The sequence below is a fragment of the Coregonus clupeaformis genome, chromosome 39 (assembly GCF_020615455.1).
Source record: "Coregonus clupeaformis isolate EN_2021a chromosome 39, ASM2061545v1, whole genome shotgun sequence".
Taxonomy (NCBI): Eukaryota; Metazoa; Chordata; class Actinopteri; order Salmoniformes; family Salmonidae; genus Coregonus; species Coregonus clupeaformis.
The window spans coordinates 296,733-320,331 of NC_059230.1; the positions used below are offsets into that span (position 1 = coordinate 296,733).

At 47.3% G+C, this 23,599-nt stretch overlaps 2 protein-coding genes across 3 annotated transcripts in view; both read right to left on the minus strand.

Annotated features, from left to right (window-relative positions):
• Positions 1–1,871: 1,871 nt before the first annotated feature.
• LOC121554270 (mannose-P-dolichol utilization defect 1 protein-like) lies at positions 1,872–6,889 on the minus strand. The gene is made up of 7 exons (XM_041867742.2): positions 6,716–6,889; positions 6,187–6,252; positions 5,722–5,854; positions 5,495–5,580; positions 5,238–5,356; positions 3,923–4,033; positions 1,872–3,348 (listed from the first exon to the last, which is right to left on the minus strand). Exons 1-7 carry the CDS (start codon positions 6,864–6,866, stop codon positions 3,226–3,228), a joined length of 789 nt encoding a protein of 262 aa, XP_041723676.1. The 5' UTR covers positions 6,867–6,889; the 3' UTR covers positions 1,872–3,225.
• A 140-nt stretch (positions 6,890–7,029) lies between these two features.
• The window catches only part of LOC121554271 (E3 ubiquitin-protein ligase TRIM7-like), a 29,678-nt gene continuing 13,108 nt past the window's right edge, over positions 7,030–23,599 (minus strand). For both annotated transcript variants that reach the window (XM_041867745.1, XM_041867744.1), the window contains 8 exons: positions 23,131–23,214; positions 18,312–18,416; positions 17,130–17,300; positions 16,907–17,035; positions 16,674–16,725; positions 14,751–14,804; positions 14,210–14,355; positions 7,030–7,645 (listed from right to left, as the gene is read on the minus strand). In XM_041867745.1, coding sequence (XP_041723679.1) covers positions 7,235–7,645; positions 14,210–14,355; positions 14,751–14,804; positions 16,674–16,725; positions 16,907–17,035; positions 17,130–17,300; positions 18,312–18,416; positions 23,131–23,214 — 1,152 coding nt within the window. In that variant the 3' untranslated portion in view covers positions 7,030–7,234. The remainder of the gene's footprint in view (positions 7,646–14,209; positions 14,356–14,750; positions 14,805–16,673; positions 16,726–16,906; positions 17,036–17,129; positions 17,301–18,311; positions 18,417–23,130; positions 23,215–23,599) is intronic.

The following is a 23,599-nucleotide window of genomic DNA, read 5'->3' on the forward strand; positions in this document are numbered from 1 at the left end:
CATCAGTGCTCAGACTGTCTGCAATAGGCTGAGAGAGGCTGGACTGAGGGCTTGTAGGCCTGTTGTAAGGCAGGTCCTCACCAGACATCACCGGCAACAATGTCGCCTATGGGCACAAACCCACCGTCGCTGGACCAGACAGGACTGGCAAAAAGTGCTCTTCACTGACGAGTCACGGTTTTCTCTCACCAGTGGTGATGGTCGGATTCGCATTTATCGAGGCCTGTACTCTGGAGCGGGATCGATTTGGAGGTGGAGGGTCCGTCATGGTTATAGAACCCATTGCCCTTTATGGTTGTGAGGTCTGGGGTCCGCTCACCAACCAAGAATTCACAAAAAGAATTCACAAAATTCCATAACAAAGCCATCACCTACAGAGAGATGAACTTGGAGAAGAGTCCCCTAAGTAAGCTGGTCCTGGGGCTCTGTTCACAAACACAAACCGACCCCACAGAGCCCCAGGACAACAACAACAACATAATTAGACCCAACCAAATCATGAGAAAACAAAAAGAGAATTACTTGACACATTGGAAAGAACAAACAAAAAAAACAGAGCAAACTAGAATGCTATTTGGCCCTAAACAGAGAGTACACAGTGGCAGAATACCTGACCACTGTGACTGACCCAAACTTAAGGAAAGCTTTGACTATGTACAGACTCAGTGAGCATAGCCTTGCTATTGAGAAAGGCCGCCATAGGCAGACCTGGCTCTCAAGAGAAGACAGGCTATGTGCACACTGCCCACAAAATGAGGTGGAAACTGAGCTGCACTTCCTAACCTCCTGCCAAATGTATGACCATATTAGAGACACATATTTCCCTCAGATTACAGCGATCCACAAAGAATTCGAAAACAAACCCAATTTTGATAAACTCCCTTATCTACTGGGTGAAAAACCACAGTGTGCCATCACAGCTGCAAGATTTGTGACCTGTTGCCACAAGAAAAGGGCAACCAGTGAAGAACAAACACCATTGTAAATACAACCCATATTTATGTTTATTTATTTTCCCATTTGTACTTTAACTATTTGCACATTGTTACAACACTGTATATATACACATAATATGACATTTGAAATGTCTTTATTCTTTTGAAACTTCTGAGTGTAATGTTTACTGTTAATAGTTATTGTTTATTTCACTTTTGTTTACTATCTACTTCACTTGCTTTGGCAATGTTAACATACGTTTCCCATGCCAATAAAGCCCTTAAATTGAAATTGAAAGAGAGAGAGCGAGCAAGAGAGAGAGAAAGAGAGAGAGAGAGCGAGCAAGAGAGAGCATGTAAACATGTTTCCCATGCCAATAAAGCCCCTTGAATTGAATTGAGAGAGATTCAGTAATATGTAATCACAACTGTTGTGGTGTGGAGTAGCTTACTGTGGAAGTAGAGTGTATTTTACAGATAATCCTCCGCAACAACCCCTCTGTCAAGTTGAATTCACTGTTGGAAACCGCTGATCGCAAAAAGTGCGTTTTGGTTAGATTTTTAAGAAACCTCTGTTGTCCCAAATTTGTTCAGAATTGTGGGACTTTTTGGTTGCCGGGGTTGTTGATGATGTCAGTGTGATGGAGGACAGAGAGTCAGGGGGCTGTTGGAACCATACACAGACACAGGGGGGGTCTGTTGGAGGGTGGGTAATTTGCTGTCAGGGACTGGAAAAAAGAGAGGGAGGAAGAGAGAGAAGGGGGGAAGGGTCTATTCAATAGGGGCGGGGGGGGGATAAAGTTAAAAGAAGGCGATTGATGGACAGACTTAAAAATTCTATGGTAAAGAGGGCATGAGATAAAGAGGACGGATGACATCACAAGAGAAAGGGAGAAACGTGATAATAAAGAGTAAGAGAGTATAAACAGAGACAAATTAATCTATATAACATATTTATTACTCACTGATTAAAAGCTAAAAAGTTATGAAAGAGTCTAGGCAGCAACAGAGAACAAGATCTTCATGCCTCTACTTTGAGAGAACTAAGTGTATGTACAAAATAATGGGTGAAAGTTTGTCTCTGTCTAGTGGTGTGAAAGTGTACCACACACAAACCTTCTAGATATAAGACTGACAACGACAGGCACGCTGGAGCAGTCCCAACAAAAACAGAACATGTTTAATTATATTTTCGTATTTAAAAATCAACTCTCTTACCATCTTCAGAACTGTAGCTCTGGTATACAACCCCCAAGCAGCACCATAACATGATTCAGAAGTTCAATCTCAACAGCTAAACTAAAACTATACAGAGAAATTGGACTTCAACATTACACTTCAACGCTACCACATTTCTGCTCCCAGTTTTAATCTGGATCCAATTTGAATTATTTAACTACAGATCTTACTTACAAAGAAACAAACCGAAAAAACTGAAAAGGTGCAACTGCATTTTGGACTAATAACCGTTTGGTTCAGTACAGTTATTTTGATTGCTTGCTGACGTCCCCCCTAGGGAACTGGACTAAGATCAGCATCTAGGGGCAACTTCACCCTAGACCTCTTTGCTCGCACTCAGGCCACAAAGCTCCAACTACCTAACCTTCATAAAGAAAATCTAACATTTTTCTCAAACATAAGAACAGAATTTCACAGTATACTTCTCTATTGCTTGACCCATTGATTACAGCTATTAGCCAACTTCCTGGTTGTGTTCTAGAATGTTTTCTCATTCTAGAGTCTGTTCCGAGAACAACACATGTAATATTACTGGAACAATGGAATGCATTGTTGGGGAAGTATAAAGAAACAACAGACCACTTCCATCTAGTAGAATCAGTGTTTAGGATGGACTAACAAGAGGGTCAAGCCTTCCTTCCCTGAGCTAAAACACTGAGATTTCTCTGTGAGCTATTCTAACTGGGCGAAAGCTTGGTTTGGGTAGTGGGAATAGAAAGTGATTTGGTCCAGGGCTAGGCTGTAGTAGGGGACAGCAGAGTGTTTGTATTGGGCACATCTCAAATAACACCCCATATAGTGCACTAGTAGGGTTCTGGTCAAAAGTAGTGCACTATATAGGGAATAGGGTGTTACTTTTGACCAGAGCCAATAGTCCTGTCAAAAGTAGTGAACTACATAGGTATAGGGTGCCATTTTAGATCCATACACACTGTCTATATAATCTCTCTGTCACTATCAGCATCTTGAATGGCATCCTATTCTCTATATAGTACACTGCTTGAAAACGAGGTTCCCATTTCAGACTGTCTTCATGTCCACCAGTCTGTGTCTACTCCGTCTTCTTCTTCAGCGCCGGGCTGCTGTTCCAGTAGTACAGGAGCTGGGCAGCGATGAGGCCGTTACAGGAAGAGGATATGACATAGGTCAGGGCCATCAAGGAGTCACCTGTTTCCTGTTTACAGAGAGAAACCAGGAAGTAGAGTTTATGTTGGATTAGGACAGGATCACACACAGACTGTGTCCCAAATGGCACCCTTTTCCCTTTAGAGTGCACTCCTTTTGACCAGGGTCCATATACATATTTGGGACGCATATACACACTCTGACATACAGTGGACACATTTTAAAGAGGTTGGTTTACTTGGCCCCTCACCTTGATAGAACCCAGATTGGAAAGAACTTTGGTAATTTCACCACCAATGTAAAGCCTACGGCCAGAAACCTTGGTGTCTTCTTTGACCCTGACCTAAACCTTGAGCTGAGTGTAAAGAAGATTACTTTTCCCTTTAGACTACACTCCTTTTGACCAGGCACAATAGGGGCTGTGGTCAAATGTAGTGCACTATAGAGAATTGGGTTCCATTTGGGACACATATACACTCTCACATACAGTGGACACACTTTATACACAGTAGCACATTTCTCTCTCACACACACACACACAAACACTGTAAGCCGCTCTGGATAAGAGCATCTGCTAAATGGCTCAAATGTAAATGTAACGTAAAATGTACATTCACACATACCTGTATTGAGGTGAATATGCGAGCCAGGGAGCCTGCGAACAGCATCAACACAGTGATGGCAGACAGCTGACCTGTGTGTCCGTTCCCATAGTTAGTCACTACCTGTATCAGCTGTAGTGACAGGGAGAAACACACATTATCACATTGTGTTAAATGGTGATAATACCAGAGAAGCCGGTGTTGGGAGGATATATTGGCACGGGTGTTGTTAGGCCCGAGACAATGTCCAATACATCCTCCAAACACCGACTTCGAGGGCATTATCACTTTTATACAACGGGTTACCAACAGTTTTAACCAATCATCATTCAGGATTAGACCCACCCGCTGTATAAATGATGATAACTTATAATACATTTAGAACACAATATTCTTTTTTATTGATTTATTTTGGGGTAATTTTTACAGTTTAACAATTTAAAAGTGCAAAGAAACCCTAGTAGCCTGGGTACCAGTCTGTTTAGCTAATATTACACTCCTTGTACTCTGTGTCATGTGCCAGAGAGCAAACGACTGGCACCCAGGCTAGAGGAATGTTAGCTAAACAGACTAGTACCCAGGCTAGAGGGATGTTAGCTAAACAGACTAGTACCCAGGCTAGAGGGATGTTAGCTAAACAGACTGGTACCCAGGTTAGAGGAATGTTAGCTAAACAGACTGGTACCCAGGCTAGAGGACTGTTAGCTAAACAGACTAGTACCCAGGCTAGAGGGATGTTAGCTAAACAGACTGGTACCCAGGCTAGAGGAATGTTAGCTAAACAGACTGGTACCCAGGCTAGAGGACTGTTAGCTAAACAGACTGGTACCCAGGCTAGAGGAATGTTAGCTAAACAGACTGGTACCCAGGCTAGAGGACTGTTAGCTAAACAGACTGGTACCCAGGCTAGAGGGATGTTAGCTAAACAGACTGGTACCCAGGCTAGAGGACTGTTAGCTAAACAGACTGGTACCCAGGCTAGAGGGATGTTAGCTAAACAGACTGGTACCCAGGCTAGAGGAATGTTAGCTAAACAGACTGGTACCCAGGCTAGAGGACTGTTAGCTAAACAGACTGGTACCCAGGCTAGAGGAATGTTAGCTAAACAGACTGGTACCCAGGCTAGAGGAATGTTAGCTAAACAGACTGGTACCCAGGCTGGAATCCCAGAGGAGAACACATGAAAATGTTAAATACACGTATTATCCAATGTGGTCCTCGAACAGTGTTATAACAATGTTGTTATGTTATAACACGCCAATGATGTTAAATATTTAATAAAGCCTAATACACGACACCTCCTCAGGCCCTATTGGTTAGTGAACGCTCCACGTACCCTGCCGATGATGATAGCTGGCATGTTGGAGGCCTGCATGGCCATGACCACAGACATGGGGGTGACGGGGGAGAGCAGCAGAGCCACCAGGCCAAAATACACCCCCAGAAACAGGACACCTAGGGGGGAGGACAACAACAACCACTGATTATGATGGCAGCAAGTCTTATGCTAACGTCACATCCTACATTGTAAATCTCAAGAGGCAGTGTTACTAGTGAGCGTCAGTCCTCACGTCGGGTAGGTGTGTGTCTTACCTTTGACTGTGTTGCCGCCATAGTGCATGATGAGGAACCCGATGGCTACAGTCTGTAACATGAGGAACAGGGCCTCACCCCAGGCACTGAAGGAGAAAACACCAAATATGTTAACTGGTGTGTGTGTGTGTCTCTCTGCCTGTCCGTCTGTGCATGTGTCTGTCTGTCTGTCTGTCCATGTCCATGTCCATGTCTGTCTGTCTGTCTACACAACTCTACCACAGTACCTGAAGGGGAAGCTGTTAGCGATGCTATAGCTCATGGTTCCTGTGATAGCCAGCAGCTCCAGCAGGACAGAATTGAAGCTCAGACCCTCGGCACTCTTAGCCCCCATCAGCTTCAGGATCTGGGGCAGCTTCACTGTAGGAGGGGGGGAGAGAAGGAGAAAGAGAGAGAGAGAGAGAGAGAGAGAGAGAGAGAGAGAGAGAGAGAGAGAGAGAGAGAGAGAGAGAGAGAGAGAGAGAGAGAGAGAGGGGAGGGGGGAGGAGGGAGATATGGGTTACATTTATTATCTAAATTTGTCCTTAATGACTATTGTGAATATCTCTCCATCTGTATGAGAGAAAGGCAGAGGGTGTTATGCTTTGGACAGGCAAAGATAGGAAGAGAAAGAGAGAGACCGACAGACAAAGAGAGAACGAGAGGGAGTGAGAGAGAGAAAAGGACACAGAGAGAGATAATCTTAGTCTTACCCATCATAGACCCCAAGATGATTCCAATGCCCAGACCTTTGCTCAGCACAATCTTCAGACATGGTACTACAGACAGAAACAAACAATCATTAAACTGGTATTAACAGAGAGAACAGAGAGATATGACACTCTCCGATCTATCGTTATTGAGGAACTGAGATGGATTGGGACAGTGGCGCTAACCAATGAGGAACTTCATACAACCAATCATGTGATGCCCTGTGGATCGCCCCACCTCTGAACGCTGTCACAACAAAACTACCCTATAGTCCCTGTTCTGTATTTTTAACTCTTTTAGCGGGTTAGATAGCTCCCTACGTACATTCCGTCCAATATCTTTCTTTATATTCAGTACCTCTCATCGCAAAAGATAAGATACAAGTTACACATTGTGAAATATCGAGCAAAAACGAATGTCTTTGCAAGTTAGGCAGCTAGCATTAGCTCATCCATTGAACGTTGAAGACCTGGCTAGCTAAGTTAGCTCTTGAAATTAAACGTCAGCAAACTGCGCAAAAACTTTACTTACCATCCAGAAAGTTAAAATTGAGGAAAAACTCGTCGTAACATGATTCTGGCATGAAATAGGTCAGCAGGAGACCCTTCAGTGGGTCCAACACAGAGGTCTTGGGAAGTTCTTCCATCATAGGGGTAGCCATTATGGAAATATGACGTGCCATAGCAGTGTGCGCATAATAACTGTTCCCCCCACGCTAGACGGAAACATTAACAGAGACTACCTTCCGGATCTTGCTGTATCACAGTATTGGCTTGCTGCCGCTTATGTTTCAATAATTGACCCTTTATCATGATGGTATCGCAAATTAACAAATAAACAGTTTGTCATAGTTTTCTGTTTATTGTATTCAAATTGTAATATCATTAGAAAAGGTGCAGTGAAACAGGAAAAATGTTTGTTGTAATTCAAGAGAATCTCTCTCAAGAGACAAACAGTGATTTTCAATTTTTCTGACATATTCTGGCAGGTGATGTAAAATGAGTTACAAAAAACATTGCGTAACAAATCCATCTAGATCACATTGCAGCTTTATCTAACACCAGACACCGATGCAGATGGCATCTTCATCCGTGGCACAATCCTGATCTTCGTATCCCCATCCAGACAGCCGAACACAGGAACCACCCTCTCCTTAAACGTATCAGTGAACGTATAGATATGATACCTATTCTCTACATCATAGAAGGAAACCTGGCCCTCCTCGAAGTCCAGGTAGACCCCTACTAGGCGTGGCAGGGCTGAGACAGGTAGCCTGGTCGAGGAGTCATCACAACAGGCCCACAGGGTGTTCTGGGCGCTCCTCCACAGGGTCCAGTAGCCCTTCGCTGGGGTCATGGGGAACCGACCTTTCCGGGGTGCAGTTACAGATGTCACCCCCAGTCTCCAGCTGCCTGTGCTGGATACCTCTACTTCCCAGTAGTGCCTTCCTGTGTCGATGGCCTTGTAGTAGAGGAGAGTCATTCAACACAAGTTTTTCACAATCGATTAGTTGATGGTTGCTAGGGCCGATCAAATTATTTATCAACCCAAAAAATATTACGAATAAATCAGAGTTTTCTCTACAAAATAATGTATGATGTACGTGTGAATACTACACGAGAAAAACCACACATACACTACCGTTCGAAAGTTTGTGGTCACTTCTGTCACAATCCGGGTTAGAACTCCGGTCTCAGAAGTGTAGAGCTGGGGGTACTACCCCTTAGCCACAGAGGAGATGTTGTAGGACCCAAATAAAACACCCAAGGCAATACTCCAGGCAAGTAGATTTAATGTTCCAAAACAGGAGGCAAAACAAAACAACTCCACGAGGGGAGAAAAACAAACTAAAGATAACTTCAAAAACTTACTAGGACTGACACGGTGAGACAAAGCAGGAGACACACAGTCAGGACGCAATAACCAAGTGAGAAACAAGGGGAAAACACACAGCTAAAATACACAAGGGGAAACAAGGCACAGGTGACCTGGATAAGCTAATTAGGACACATGAGGAAGAACTAAGGCAAAAGGGGAACACAGCTGACCTCTAGAGGCCAGGAGACAAACAGGGGAAGCAGGAAGCTGACAGGACCCCCTCCTCTAGGAACGACTCCTGACGTTCCTTCCAGAACACCCTGGCCCCAGGGTGCGAAAATCTCGGATCAACCCTGGGTCCAGGATGTCCCTGGCTGGAACCCAGGAGCGCTCCTCTGGCCCGTAGCCCTCCCAGTCCACCAGATACTGCAGAGAGTTCTGGACCCTCCGGGAGTCCAGTATCCGGCGGACTGTGTAGGCTGGCTGGCCGTCTATGATCCTGGGAGGTGGCGGGGGTCTGTGGGGGGGGCAAAAGGAGAAGACAAGACAGGTTTAAGGAGTGAAACATGGAAAGTGGGGTTAACTCTAAGGGAGCGAGGCAGAACTAAACGATACGAAACAGGGTTAACCTTTCTAGCAATGCGGAAAGGGCCGATGTATCTCTGGGAAAGCTTCTTGGATTCGACCCGGAGGGGCAAGTTCTTAGTGGCCAACCAAACTCTCTGTCCAGCTCGGAAACTAGGGGCCGTCCGGCGGTGGCGATTAGCCTGACTTTGGTATCTCTGGGAGGTCCGAAGGAGGGTACACCTGGCCTTCTTCCAGGTCCGCCTACAGCGTTGGACAAAGCGCTGGGCCGAGGGAACACCAACTTGCGCCTCTTCCTCTGGAAATAATGGAGGGTTGTAACCGAACTGGCATTCGAAGGGGGACAATCCGGTGGCTGAGGACTGGAGGGTGTTGTGGGCATATTCAGCCCAAATGATATAGGTGGCCCAAGACGTGGGATTACTGGCCGCCATACACCGCAGGGTGGTCTCCAGATCCTGATTAATCCGTTCCGTTTGGCCATTAGACTCTGGATGGAATCCTGACGATAGGCTGGCTGTGGCCCCAATAAGCCTGCAGAAGGCCCCCAAAACCGGGACGAGAATTGGGGACCTCGGTCAGAGACCACGTCCAGGGGAATGCCAAATATCCGGAAGACATGGTTCATGAGGAGCTCAGCAGTCTCCTTAGCCGAGGGCAGCTTGGGCAGGGGAATAAACCGGGCAGCCTTAGAGAAACGGTCTACCACCACAAGGATGACGGTGTTGCCCTGGGATAGAGGAAGTCCCGTAACAAAGTCCAGAGAAAGGTGTGACCATGGCCTTCGAGGAACAGGTAAGGGATGGAGCAGTCCCTGGGGTCGCTGGCGTGTCGACTTTCCCTGGTTGCACACAGGGCAGGCCTCAACATAGACCTGCACGTCCTTCTTGATGGACGGCCACCAAAACCGCCGTCGGAGGAACTCCAGTGTGCGAGCACTGCCAGGATGGCATGTCAAGGGCGACTCATGACCCCACTGCAAGACGCGGCCCGAACCGAGAGAGGAACGTACAGGCGACCGGCAGGACCACCGCCTGGATCGGGCTCATGGGCAAGAGCTTCTCGTACCCCTCTTTCTAGTTCCCACTGAAGAGGTGCGACGATCCTAGACCTCGGAATAATCGATGCCAAGGGCTTCTCTTGTACCTCGGGAGAATAGACTCGAGACAGAGCATCCGGCTTGACGTTCTTGGTGCCAGGTCGGTAAGTCAGGAGGAACTGGAATCGATTAAAGAAAAGGGACCATCGTGCTTGCCGAGGGTTCATCCGCTTAGCCTGTTGGAGATATTCCAGGTTCTTGTGGTCTGTGAGAACCTGGAAAGGGTGCTGAGCCCCCTCAAGCCAATGGCGCCACTCTTCCAAGGCCAGTTTTACCGCAAGCAACTCTAGATCCCCCACGTAATAGTTGCGCTCGGCCTCAGACAGGCGGCGAGACATGAAGGCACAAGGGTGTAATCTCCCATCCGCACCCCTCTGTGACAGGACGGCTCCCACCCCCACCTCTGAGGCGTCCACCTCCACCACGAAAGGTCTCTCTGGGTCAGGGGTCACCAGAATCGGAGCAGAAGTGAAGCGGCGCTTGAGATCCTCGAAGGCCCCTGCTGCTTCCGGACCCCAGTGAATCTTGGTCCCTCCTCCCTTGGTAAGCGTCGTCAAGGAGGCTACCACCGAGCTGAAATTCTTGATGAACTTCCGATAGAAGTTAGAAAAGCCAATGAACCGTTGAACCTCCTTGACCGTGGCAGGTGTGGGCCAATCGTGGACCGCCTTGACCTTCTTGGGATCCATCTCTAGGTGCCCGGGAGTGACAATAAACCCGAGAAACTGAGTCTGAGAAACATGAAATTCACACTTCTCAGGCTTAACGTAGAGGTGATTGTCAAGGAGCCTCTGGAGAACCCGGCTAACATGCCCCTCATGTTCCTTCAGTGACCTCGAGAAGATGAGGATATCGTCCAGGTACACGAAGACGAACAGATTAAGCATATCCCGGAGAACATCATTAATCAGGGCTTGGAATACTGCGGGGGCATTGGTGAGCCCGAACGGCATCACCCGATATTCATAGTGTCCCGTGGGCGTGTTGAACGCCGTCTTCCATTCGTCTCCTGGCCGGATCCGCACGAGATGGTAAGCATTGCGGAGATCCAGCTTAGTAAAAATGGAAGCCCCTTGAAGCAGCTCAAAAGCAGTGGCCATGAGAGGAAGAGGGTATCGATTCCGAACCGTGATCTTGTTGAGTCCCCGGTAATCAATACAAGGCCTCAGACCCCGTCTTTCTTTTCAACAAAAAAAAGCCCGCCCCAGCCGGGGAAGTAGAGGCATAGATGAGGCCGGCTGCCAAGGACTCCTTAATGTAGGTGTCCATAGCTGCGTGCTCGGGGAGGACAAGGAAAAGATCCGACCTCTAGGAGGGCAGCACCCAGGGAGTAGATCAATGGCACAGTCATAAGTGCGATGAGGCGGTAAGGCAGTAGCCCGGGCCTTGCTGAACACTGCCTTGAACCGATGGTAAACACTGGGGACTCGGGAGACGTCAACAGACTCTTGAAACTGGGTACTAGGGGCTGAGGAACTCTGAAGCATGCAGGTGAGTTGGCAAGTGGGACCCCAGCTAAGAATGGTGCCAGTAGGCCAGTCGATCTGGGGATTATGTCTGCATAGCCAAGGGTGACCCAGGATAATAGGATACTCGGGAGAGTCAATGAGATAGAAGGTCTCCTCCTGCTGGTGTTGAGAGATGGTAAGTCGCAGGGACTGAGTCGCCTCAGTAACTTTTCCTGGTTCCAGAGGTCTGCCATCTAAGGCTGTAACTGCCTGGGGTTGAGGAAGTAGTTGGGTAGGGATCTTAAGTTCCTTAGCCAAGGTTACATCCATAAAATCACCTGCGGCACCGGAATCGATCATAGCCTGGACCCGATGCTGGTGGCCCTCCCAGGACAGAGTGGCTGGAATAGCTAGGACCGCGTTAGTAGGAGGAGCTCTAATTTTCCCCATCACAACCCTCCTGTAGCTGGGCGGGGACAGGCGTTTCCGAAAGCTCGGGGCAAGTGGAGCGGAAGTGGCCGGCAACCCCGCAGTAGAGGCACCGACGCTCCCTCATGCGACGTTCCCTTTCGTTGGAAGAAAGCCTGGAACGGCCTAACTGCATGCTCTCCGGGGAATCCTGGGGCAGTTCAGGAGCCGGGGCAGCTCTGAATGACGGAGTCCAAACAGGAGAAACAGAGCTGCTCAGAGGAACTTGGGACTGAGACACCTGACGGCGAGCCGTTCTCCGCTCTCTTAGACGATTGTCCAGGCGGATGGCCAAGGCTATGAGGGACTCGAGATCTTCAGCTGGTTCACGGGTGGCTAACTCATCTTGAAGGGGCTCAGATAACCCTCCCTGAAAGCAGACCCTCAGCGCTTCATCATTCCATCCGCTCCTTGCTGCTATGGTTCGGAACTCAATGGCAAAATCTGCCGTGCTACGGAGGCCCTGACGGAGAGACAGTAGGCGCTTGGAAGCCTCCCGCCCACTGACAGGATGATCGAACACCCGCTTGAACTCTTCTACAAATGCAGCGTGGGAGTCACAACAGGCTTCCTGGGACTGCCACACCGCAGAGGCCCAGGCGAGCGCCTTGTCTGAAAGAAGGGTAATGAGGTAGGCAATCTTGGAACGGTCTGTGGGAAAACTTGAGGGTTGGAGCTCGAAGGTGAGGGAGCATTGGGTGAGGAAACCCTGGCAAGAGCTTGGATCCCCAGAAAAGGGCTTGGGAGGTGGTAGTCGGGGCTCCGCCAACCGAGAAGGCCTGTCGTCACTGGGAGGTGACCGGGGGAAGGGGGAGGACCAAGGAGGCGTTCAAAGAGCTGGTGAAGGGAACTCATCATTTCGGCCAGGAGTTGAGAATGTCTAGCCATCAGCTCCTCTTGTCGGCTGAGAACGGCTTCATGGCGCTGGAAAGAAGCCTCATGTCGAATGATCACCGCCAACAGGTCCTGGGAACTGAGTGTTTCTGGGTCCATGATTGACTTGGTTATTCTGTCACAATCCGGGTTAGAACTCCGGTCTCAGAAGTGTAGAGCTGGGGGTACTACCCCTTAGCCACAGAGGAGATGTTGTAGGACCCAAATAAAACACCCAAGGCAATACTCCAGGCAAGTAGATTTAATGTTCCAAAACAGGAGGCAAAACAAAACAACTCCACGAGGGGAGAAAAACAAACTAAAGATAACTTCAAAAACTTACTAGGACTGACACGGTGAGACAAAGCAGGAGACACACAGTCAGGACGCAATAACCAAGTGAGAAACAAGGGGAAAACACACAGCTAAAATACACAAGGGGAAACAAGGCACAGGTGACCTGGATAAGCTAATTAGGACACATGAGGAAGAACTAAGGCAAAGGGGAACACAGCTGACCTCTAGAGGCCAGGAGACAAACAGGGGAAGCAGGAAGCTGACAACTTCGAAATGTCCTTGTTTTACATGAAAACATACGTGAAATGAGTTTGAATAGGAAATATAGCAAAATGCATAGGAAATGTAGTTATTGACATGGTTAGAAATAATGATTTTTAATATAAATAATAATTGTGTCCTTCAAACTTTACTTTCGTCAAAGAATCCTCAATTTGCAGCAATTACAGCCTTGCAGACCTTTGGCATTCTAGTTGTCAATTTGTTGAGGTAATCTGAAGAGATTTCACCCCATGCTTCCTTAAGCACCTCCCACAAGTTGGATTGGCTTGATGGGAACTTCTTACGTAGCATACGGTCAAGCTGCTCCCACAACAGCTCAATAGGGTTGAGATCCGGTGAGTTAATGAAGCTGCCAGTTGAGGACCTGTGAGGTGTCTGTTTCTCAAACTAGACACTCTAATGTATTTGTCCTCTTGCTCAGTTGTGCACCTCCCACTCCTCTTTCTATTCTGGTTAGAGCCAGTTTGCGCTGTTCTGTGAAGGGAGTAGTACACAGCGTTGTACGAGATCTTCAGTTTCTTGGCAATTTCTCACATGGAATAGCCTTCATTTCTCAGAACAAGAATAGACTGGCGAGTTTCAGAAGAAAGATATTTGTTTCTGGCCATTTTGATTCTGTAATTGAACCCACAATTGCTGATGCTCCAGATACTCAACTAGTCTTTAAGAAGGCCAGTTTTATTGCTTCTTTAATCAGCACAACAGTTTTCAGCTGTGCTAACATAATTGCAAAAGGGTTTTCTAATGATCAATTAGCCTTTTAAAATGATAAACTTAGATTAGCAAACACAACGTGCCAGTGGAACACAGGATTGATGGTTGCTGATAATTGGCCTCCATACGCCTATGTAGATATTCCATAAAAAATCAGCCGTTTCCAGCTACAATAGCCATTTACAACATTAACAAATGTCTACACTGTATTTCTGATCAATTTGATGTTATTTTAATGTAGAAAAAAATTGCTTTTCTTTCGAAAACAATAACATTTCCAAGTGACCCCAAACTTTTGAACGGTAGTGTATATGCAATCAAAACAGAATCTTCTTTACTTAAACTCATATCTCTGTCCAGCGATGGAAAATATCACTTAACTTTGTTCTTTTCGATTTCTAATTCCCTAATTCAATTGATTAATCAAACTCATCCCACTACCTGGCATCCCAGAACGCAGGACCAGATGTCAAAGCGGAGGGGATAGTTTATGGTGTCGCCCCTCTGGGGGCCCTCCCACACCTCAAGGTTGTCATCTGAGAAGGCCAGCCAGGGGTGGCTGGTGAGGGGTTCCAGACGCACTTGGGCTGCGGAGGTGGAGGTAGAGGGAGAGAGAAGTGGAGGTGGTGGTGGAGAGAGATGGAGAGAGGTGGAGGGAGAGATGGAGAGAGGGATGGAGAGAGGTGGAGAGAGAGGTGAGAGGGATGAGAGAGGGATGAGAGAGGGATGGAGAGAGGTGGAGAGAGGGATGGAGAGAGGTGAGAAAGAGGTGGAGAGAGAGGTGGAGAGAGAGGTGGAGAGAGTGAGGCATGAGATGTTTTTTTCTTCTCAAAATCATTACTCAATGTTTAATTAATTAAGTGATTCTTGATTGAAAAATGAAAATCAACAGTAGCTGCACTTGCATGCACTATGTGTCAGCATGATTTCAATGTAATGTAATGTGTTATTGTGATAAATGTTCATTCTTCTTTCTTCCTACCTGAAGCGCTGTGAATCCATTGCCATACAGAATTAGGGATGTACTTTTGGCTTCCTATTTGCAATGAGAAGAACAGATTAGTGCAATAATAACTGGGTGAGGGAAAGAGAGAGAGAGCGAGAGAAAGAGAGGGTGGGTGAGAGAGAGAGAGAGAGAGAAGGGCCTACAGCAGCACATAGATCTTCTGCACAGATTCTGTCAGACCTGGACCCTGACAGTACATTTCAGTAAGACAAATATAATGGTTTTCCAAAAAAGGTCCAGTTGCCAGGACCACAAATAAAAATTCCATCTAGACACTGTTGCCCTAGAGCACACAAAAAAACGATACATACCTCGGCCTAAACATCAGCGCCACAGGTAACTTCCACAAAGCTGTGAACGATCTTAGAGACAAGAAGGGCCTTCTATGCCGTCAAAAGGAACATAACATTTGACATACCAATTAGGATCTGGCTAAACATACTTGAATCAGTTATAGAACACATTTCCCTTTATGGTTATGAGGTCTGGTGTCCGCTCACCAACCAAGAATTCACAAAATGGGACAAACACCAATATCCTCTGTGTACAACGTAAAACACCAAATAATGCATGCAGAGCTTAATTAGGCCAATACCTGCTAATTATCAAAATCCAGAAAAGAGCCATTAAATTCTACAACCACCTAAAAGGAAGTGATTCCCAAACCTTCCATAAGAAAGACATCACCTACAAAGAGATGAACTTGGAGAAGACTCTCCTAAGTAAGCTGGTCCTGGGGCTCTGTTCACAAACACAAACAGACCCCACAGAGCCCCAAGACAGCATCACAATTAGACCCAACCAAATCATAAGAAAACAAAAAGATAATTACTTGACGCATTGGAAAGAATTTACAAAAAAACAGAGCAAACTAGAATTCTATTTGGTCCTAAACAGAGAGTACACATTGGCAGAATACCTGACCACTGTGACTGACCCAAAATTAAGGAAAGCTTTGTCTATGTACAGACTCAGCGAGCATAGCCTTGCTATTGAGAAAGGTCGCCGTAGGCAGACCTGGCTCTCAAGAGAAGACAGGCTATGTGCACACTGCCCACAAAATGAGGTGGAAACTGAGCTGCACTTCCTAACCTCCTGCCAAATGTATGACCATATTAGAGACACATATTTCCCTCAGATAACACAGACCCACAAAGAATTCGAAAAACAAATCCATTTTTGATAAACTCCCATATCTATTGGGTGAAATACCACAGTGTGTAATCACAGCAGCACGATTTGTGACCTGTTGCCACAAGAAAAGGGCAACCAGTGAAAAACAAACACCATTGTAAATACAACCTATATTTATGTTTATTTATGTTCCCTTTTTTACTTAAACTATTTGCACATCGTTACAACGCTGTATATAGACATAATATAACATTAGTAATGTCTTTATTCTTTTGGAACTTGTGTGAGTGTAATATTTACTGTTCACTTTTTATTATTTATTTCACTTTTGTTTTATCCATTTCCCTTGCTTTGGTTATGTAAACATATGTTTCCCATGCCAATAAAGCACCTTGAATTGAATTGAGGGGGAGAGAGAGAGAGAGACAGACAGAGAGAGAGAGAGAGAACCTCTGTAGCTCAGCTGGTAGAGCATGGCGCTTGTAACGCCAAGGTAGTGGGTTCGATCCCCGGGACCACCCGTACACAAAAAAAATGTATGCACGCATGACTGTAAGTCGCTTTGGATAAAAGCGTCTGCTAATTGGCATATTATTATTATTGAGAAAGAGAGAGGGGAGAGAGAGAGAGAGAGAGAGAGAGAGAGAGAGAGAGAGAGAGAGAGAGAGAGAGAGAGAGAGAGAGAGAGAGAGAGAGAGAGAGAGAGAGACAGACAGAGAGAGAGAGAGAGAATACAGGATGGGGAATACAACATTGAGCTCTCACCAGTTCTCCATGCTCTCTGTTTGGTTGACAACCACAGCTTTGATAGGTCCTCCTGACATGAGAGACAGGGAGATTCATTGCCAGAGTGTTTATATTCATATGGCAGCATCGCTACAGCAGCCTAGAAAATCTACTAGGGTAGAATTAGTCAAAACATGTCTTTCACACAAACACACATACACACACACACACGTGCACACACTCACGGACACAATTCAATACATTTCTCTCACCTCAGTGTCATTTGACAGTAGAGACCATGCTACGAACTCCAGCAATGGCAGAATGCCAGCTAGCCTAGACTCCTTGACCCCACGCGGACACAACAGACGCTTCAGGTCCTCATCTGACAGCCCACACACCTGGGAACACATTTGGGACGCACTCTCACATACAGTGGACACACTTTATAAACAGTAGCACATTTCGCTCTCTCACACACACACACACACACACCTCTGAGACATTCTTCAGTTCTGTTGCCCATTCCAATATTCTCTGATTCTCTTTCTCCAAACTTCTGTCTTTCCACCCTCCGTCTTTCCCTCCGTCTTTCCCTCCTCCGCCTGGATCCCGCTTTCCTCTCGTCATCTGTACCTCTGTTGTTGGTGTGGATGTCTTCTGGAGCTGAGAGAACAAAGGAACAGTTGTATCACTTATATAAGAATGTGATTTTATAGTAAATGACCCTGAGAATGCAGCCAAAACTACTGATCATCTGTGAGGTCAGGAAATGTAATTTAAAGTAATGACAACCAAACAAACCAAATCTATCACAGAAATTGATCACAGAAAATAAATTCGGAAAGTATTCAGATCCCTTTACTTTTACAGCCTTATTCTAAAATTAACTACATTGTTTTTTTCCCCTCATCAATCTACACACAATACCCCATAATGACAAAGCAAAAACAGGTTTAGAGATTTTTGCAAATTACAATTGAAAAAAAATACAGAAATAGCATATTTATGGGGTATAGCGTCTAGATTGATGAGAAAAAATAAATGATTTAATAAATGTTACAATAAGGCTGTAACGTAAACAAAATGTGGAAAAAGGAAATAATACTTTAAAAAAAAAAGGCTGAATACTTTCCGAATGCACTGTATGTATATAAATTGTCACACCCTGATCTGTTTCACCTGTCTTGTGCTTGTCTCCACCCCCCCATTTATTCCCATTTGTTTCCATTATTCCCTGTGTATTTATACCAGTGTTTTCTGTTTTTTGCCAGTTCGTCTTGCTGCAGTATTCCCTAGTCTCTGTTTTCTAGCCGGTTCCGACCTTTTCTGCCTGCCCTGACACTGAGCCCGCCTGCCTGACCATTCAGCCTGCCCTGACCTCGAGCCTGCTTGCCGCCCTGTACCTTTCGGACTCTGACCTGGTTAATGAACTTCTGCCTGTCCTCGACCTGCCTCTTAGACACCTGTGTCTGCATCTGGGTCTCGCCCTGTGTCGTTATATAAATATTGTCCTGTGGAAGTGACTCCATTGTTTTAGGAGACAATAATACCATGACATCACTTAAACTTCTCCTTCTCTCTGTTTTCCTGTCTCTTTTTTTATATATCTCCCTTCTCTCTCACACTGTATGATACTGCTTCTATTGTGTTTTGTTAGCCTGTTCACCGTGTTACCTGCTCGAGCTCCTTGGCCCACAGTAGAATGAGACTCCGGCTGCTCTCCAGGCTAGGTGATGCTGTGGAACCTTCTCCTCCCGTCACCCCTCTTCTCCTGGCAAGCTGCAAGCAAGGAAGTGATGTCATATTCAAGGAAATGATGTCATATTCAAGGACGTGATGTCATATTCAAGGAAGTGATGCAGACGTGAGGTCACATATTGATCATTGCATTGACATTTTCGGTTTGACAAACTGTGTGAGTGAATGTGAACTTTTCCATAAAAATATGTGTTGATGTCAATTTGAGATTTATGTGAAAGTTTGAGTTACGTGTACAGATGTAAGATCTTAATTTGATCACCCTGTTACAGGAGAACTTTCCTGCAATGCAGGACATTTTAAACTGGTACTGTATTTGAGGTTTAAAAAGGCATCTGAAGTTTGTAATTTCCACTTTGAAATTTCAGACTTGATTTTCCCTTACGAAAAATGTATCAACCCCTATAAAAAATGTCCATTAATTATAATCTACATAATAATTCACATTTCCTGTTACTGCAGGATTATTATCCTGCTGTAGCAAACTGGCTCAAATTAAGATCCTACATCTGTACAGATCTGTCACGATCGTCAGGAACAGAGGACCAATGCGCAGCGTTATTTGCGAACATATTTATTCAATAAAGATCACACGAACAAAAACAACAAAACGATAACGTGACGTCCTTGGATCAAACACAACCTACACGGAACAAGATCCCACAAACACTGTGGGAAAACTGGCTGCTAAAGTATGGTTCTCAATCAGAGACAACAAGCAACAGCTGATACACGTTGCCTCTGATTGAGAACCACACTGGCCAACATAGAAATACAACTGACTAGAACAGAAACACATGCAAACTCACACCCTGGCTCAACATACTAGAGTCAGGAACGGGCCGGACCCGGCTGCGGGGAGCAGGAACGGGCCGGACCGGGCTGACGAAGCGCACCACTGACTTGGTGCGGGGAGCAGGAACGGGCCGGACCGGGCTGACGAAGCGCACCACTGACTTGGTGCGGGGAGCAGGAGCGGGCGGGCGGGCTGGCGACAGCGCACCATAGGCTTGGTGCGGGGAGCAGGAACAGGCCGGGCCGGGCTGGCGACGCGCACCATAGGCTCGGTGCGGGGAGCAGGAACAGGCCGGGCCGGGCTGACGACACGCACCACAGGCTCGCTGCGAGGAACAGGAACAGGCCGGACCGTACTGGGGACACACACCGCTGGCCCTACGCAGGGATCAGGAACGGGCCGGACCGGACTGGTAACACACCCCAGTACCTCTCGCCGTGCCTCTACACTTTCCCTCTCCTCTGTGACCAGTGGCCCCCTTAACCTGGCGGCCTCCTCTGCAAACCCGCTGGACCGCTCCATTGCGGGCTCCTGCTGCCCCGTCGTCCACGGCGTGAGCCCCCCCCTAAAAAATGTCTGGGTGTCTCTCCTCCCCGTGGACCAAGCCTCCCTATCTCTCGCCAGACTCTTCCTCCACTGCTCCAAAGTCCAACCACTCTGCTCTTCACCAAAACTGGACCAAGCAGCGTGTCCAGGAGCCATCGCCAGGGGAATCGCTAGCGGATCTCCGTGGCAACCTCGACTGGGTCAAGCCAAATGAAGAGCAGAGTGGTTGGACTTTGGAGCAGTGGAGGAAGAGTCTGGCGAGAGATAGGGAGGCTTGGTCCACGGGGAGGAGAGACACCCAGAATTTAGGGGGCTCACGCCGTGGACGACTGGGCAGCAGGAGGCCGCGATGGAGAGGTCCAGCGTTTGCAGAGGAGGCCGCCAGGTTAAGGGGGCCACTGGTCACAGAGGAGAGGGAAAGTGCAGAGGCACGGCGAGAGGTACTGGGGTGTGTTACCAGTCCGGTCCGGCCCGTTCCTGATCCCTGCGTGAGGGGCCAGTGGTGTGTGTCCCCAGCACGGTCCGGCCTGTTCCTGTTCTCGCATCGAGCCTGTGGTACGTGTCGTCAGCCCGGCCCGGCCTGTTCCTTGCTCCCCGCACCAGCCTATGGTGCGCGTCGCCAGCCCGGCCCGGCCTGTTCCTGCTCCCCGCACCAAGCCTATGGTGCGCGTCGCCAGCCGGCCCGGCCCGCTCCTGCTCCCCGCACCAATTCAGTGGTGCGCCCGTCAGCCCGGTCGGCCGTTCCTGCTCCCCGCACCAAGTCAGTGGTGCGCTTCGTCAGTCCGGTCCGGCCCGTTCCTGCTCCCCGCACCAAGCCTATGGTGCGCTTCGTCCGCCCGGTCCGGCCTGTTCCTGCTCCCCGCACCAAGCCTATGGTGCGCTTCGTCAGCCCGGTCCGGCCTGTTCCTGCTCCCCGCACCAAGCCTATGGTGCGCGTCGCCAACCCGGCCTGACCTGTTCCTGCTCCCCGCACCAAGCCAATGGTGCGCGTCGCCAGCCCGGCCCGGTCCATTCCTGCTCTCTGCACCAAGTCAGTGGTGCGCTTCGTCAGCCCGGTCCGGCCCGCTCCTGCTCCCCGCACCAAGCCTATGGTGCACGTCGCCAGCCCGGCTCGGCCTGTTCCTGCTCCCCACACCAAGCCAGTGGTGTGCGTCGTCAGTCCAGCACAGCCCGTGCCTGTTCCACCGGTGCCTGGTCCGGTACCGGTCAGCTGCTCCACGCCGGAGCTAGAGCAATCCGGCTCCACCAGTGTTCAGTCCAGCTCCGGCCAGCAGGGGCCAGACCAGACCAGGGGTACTTTGGGGGGTTAGAGAGGGAGTGGGGATCATGCCCGGAGCCGGATCCGCCGCCAAGGCGGAGTGCCCACCCGGTCCCTCCCCTGTGGTGTTTGGGTTGGCGCGGTCGGAGTTCGCGCCTTTGGGGGTACTGTCACGCCCTGGCTCTGGGGACTCTAGTATGTTGAGCCAGGGTGTGAGTTTCATGTGTTTTCCATTCTAGTTTAAGTATTTCTATGTTGGCCAGAGTGGTTCTCAATCAGAGGCAACGAGTGTCAGCTGTTGCTGGTTGTCTCTGATTGGGAACCACATTTAGACAGGCTGTTTTCCCACAGTGGTTGTGGGATCTTGTTCCAAGTAGGTTGTGTTTGATCTAAGGACGTCACGTTATCGTTTTGTTGTTTTTGTTAGTGTTATCTTTCAATAAATAAGTATGTTTGCATTCAACGCTGCGCTTTGGTCCTCTGTTCCCGACGATCGTGACAAGATCGAGATTGTCGTACAGTGCCTTGCAAAAGTATTCATCCCCCTTGGCGTTTTTCCTATTTTGTTGCATTACAGCCTGGCATTTAAATGGATTTTTATTTTTATTTCATGTAATGCACATACACATAATTGTCGAAATTGGTGAAGTGAAATGAAAAAAATTACTTGTTTCAAAAAATTCTAAAAAATAAATAACAGAAAGGTGGTGCGTGCATATGTATTCACACCCTTTGCTATAAAGCCCCTAAATAAGATCTGGTGCAACCAATTACCTTCAGAAGTCACATAATTAGTTAAATAAAGTCCAACTGTGTGCAATCTAAGTGTCACATGATCTGTCACATGATCTCAGCATATATACACCTGTTCTGAAAGGCCCCAGAGTCTGCAACACCACTAAGCAAGGGGCACCACCAAGCAAGCGGCACCATGAATACCAAGGAGCTCTCCAAACAGGTCAGGGACAAAGTTGTGGAGAAGTACAGATCAGGTTTGGGTTATAAAAAGATATTAGAAACTTTGAACATCCCACGGAGCACCATTAAAAACATTATAAAAAAATTGAAAGAATATGGCACCACAACAAACCTGCCAAGAGAGGGCCGCCCACCAAAACTCACGGACCAGGCAAGGAGGGCATTAATCAGAGAGCCAACAAAGAGACCAAAGATAACCCTGAAGGAGCTATAAAGCTCCGCAGCGGAGATTGGAGTATCTGTCCATAGGACCACTTTAAGCCGTACACTCCACAGAGCAGGGCTTTACGGAAGAGTGGCCATAAAAAAGCCATTGCTTAAAGACAAAAATAAGCAATCACGTTTGGTGTTCACCAAAAGGCATGTGGGAGGCTCCCCAAGCATATGGAAGAAGGTACTCTGGTCAGATGAGACAAATTTAGCTTTTTGGCCATCAAGGAAAACGCTATGTCTGGTGCAAACCCAACACCTCTCATCACCACGAGAACGCCATCCCCACAGTGAAGCATGGTGGTGGCAGCATCATGCTGTGGGGATGGTTTTCATCGGCAGGGACTGGGAAATTGGTCAGAATTGAAGGAATGATGGATGGCGTTAAATACAGGGAAATTCTTGAGGGAAACCTGTTTCAGTCTTCCAGAGATTTGAGACTGGGACGGAGGTTCACCGTCCAGCAGGACACTTGAGTGGTTGAAGGGGAAACAATTAAATGTCTTGGAATTGCCTAGTCAGAGCCCAGACCTCAATCCAATTGAGAATCTGTGGTATGACTTAAAGATTGCTGTACACCAGTGGAACCCATCCAACTTGAAGGAGCTGGAGCATTTTTACCTTGAAGAATGGGCAAAAATCCCAGTGGCTAGATGTGCCAAGCTTATAGAGACATACTCCAAGAGACTTGCAGCTGTAATTGCTGCAAAAGGTGGCTCCACAAAGTATTGACTTTGGGGGGTGAATAGTTATGGACGCTCAAGTTCTGTTTTTTTATATTATTTCTTGTTTAATTCACAATAAAAAATATTTTGCATCTTCAAAACCCCCCCAAAATCCATTTTAATTCCAGGTTGAAAGGCAACGAAATAGGAAAAATGCCAAGGAGGGTGAATACTTTCGCTTGCCGCTGTAGTGTATCATAATAGTGTATCAAGCCACTGTACTTTACTGATGTCCTTCACGTCCTCGGCTAGCTCTGTGATGAGCTGTAGACACTCCTGGAACGTGTGCATCTGTGCTAGGCCAGGCTGTGAACAAAACACACACAACCCAGGTAGGTTAATATAACACACACAACCCAGGTAGGTTAATATAACACACAACCCAGGTAGGTTGATATAACACACCACCCCAGGTAGGTTGATATAACACACACAACCCAGGTAGGTTAATATAACACACCACCCAGGTAGGTTAATATAACACACACAACCCAGGTAGGTTGATATAACACACCACCCCAGGTAGGTTAATATAACACACCACCCAGGTAGGTTAATATAATACACAACCCAGGTAGGTTAATATAACACACAACCCAGGCAGGTTAATATAACACACCACCCCAGGTAGGTTAATATAACACACCACCCCAGGTATAACACACCACCCAGGTAGGTTAATATAACACAC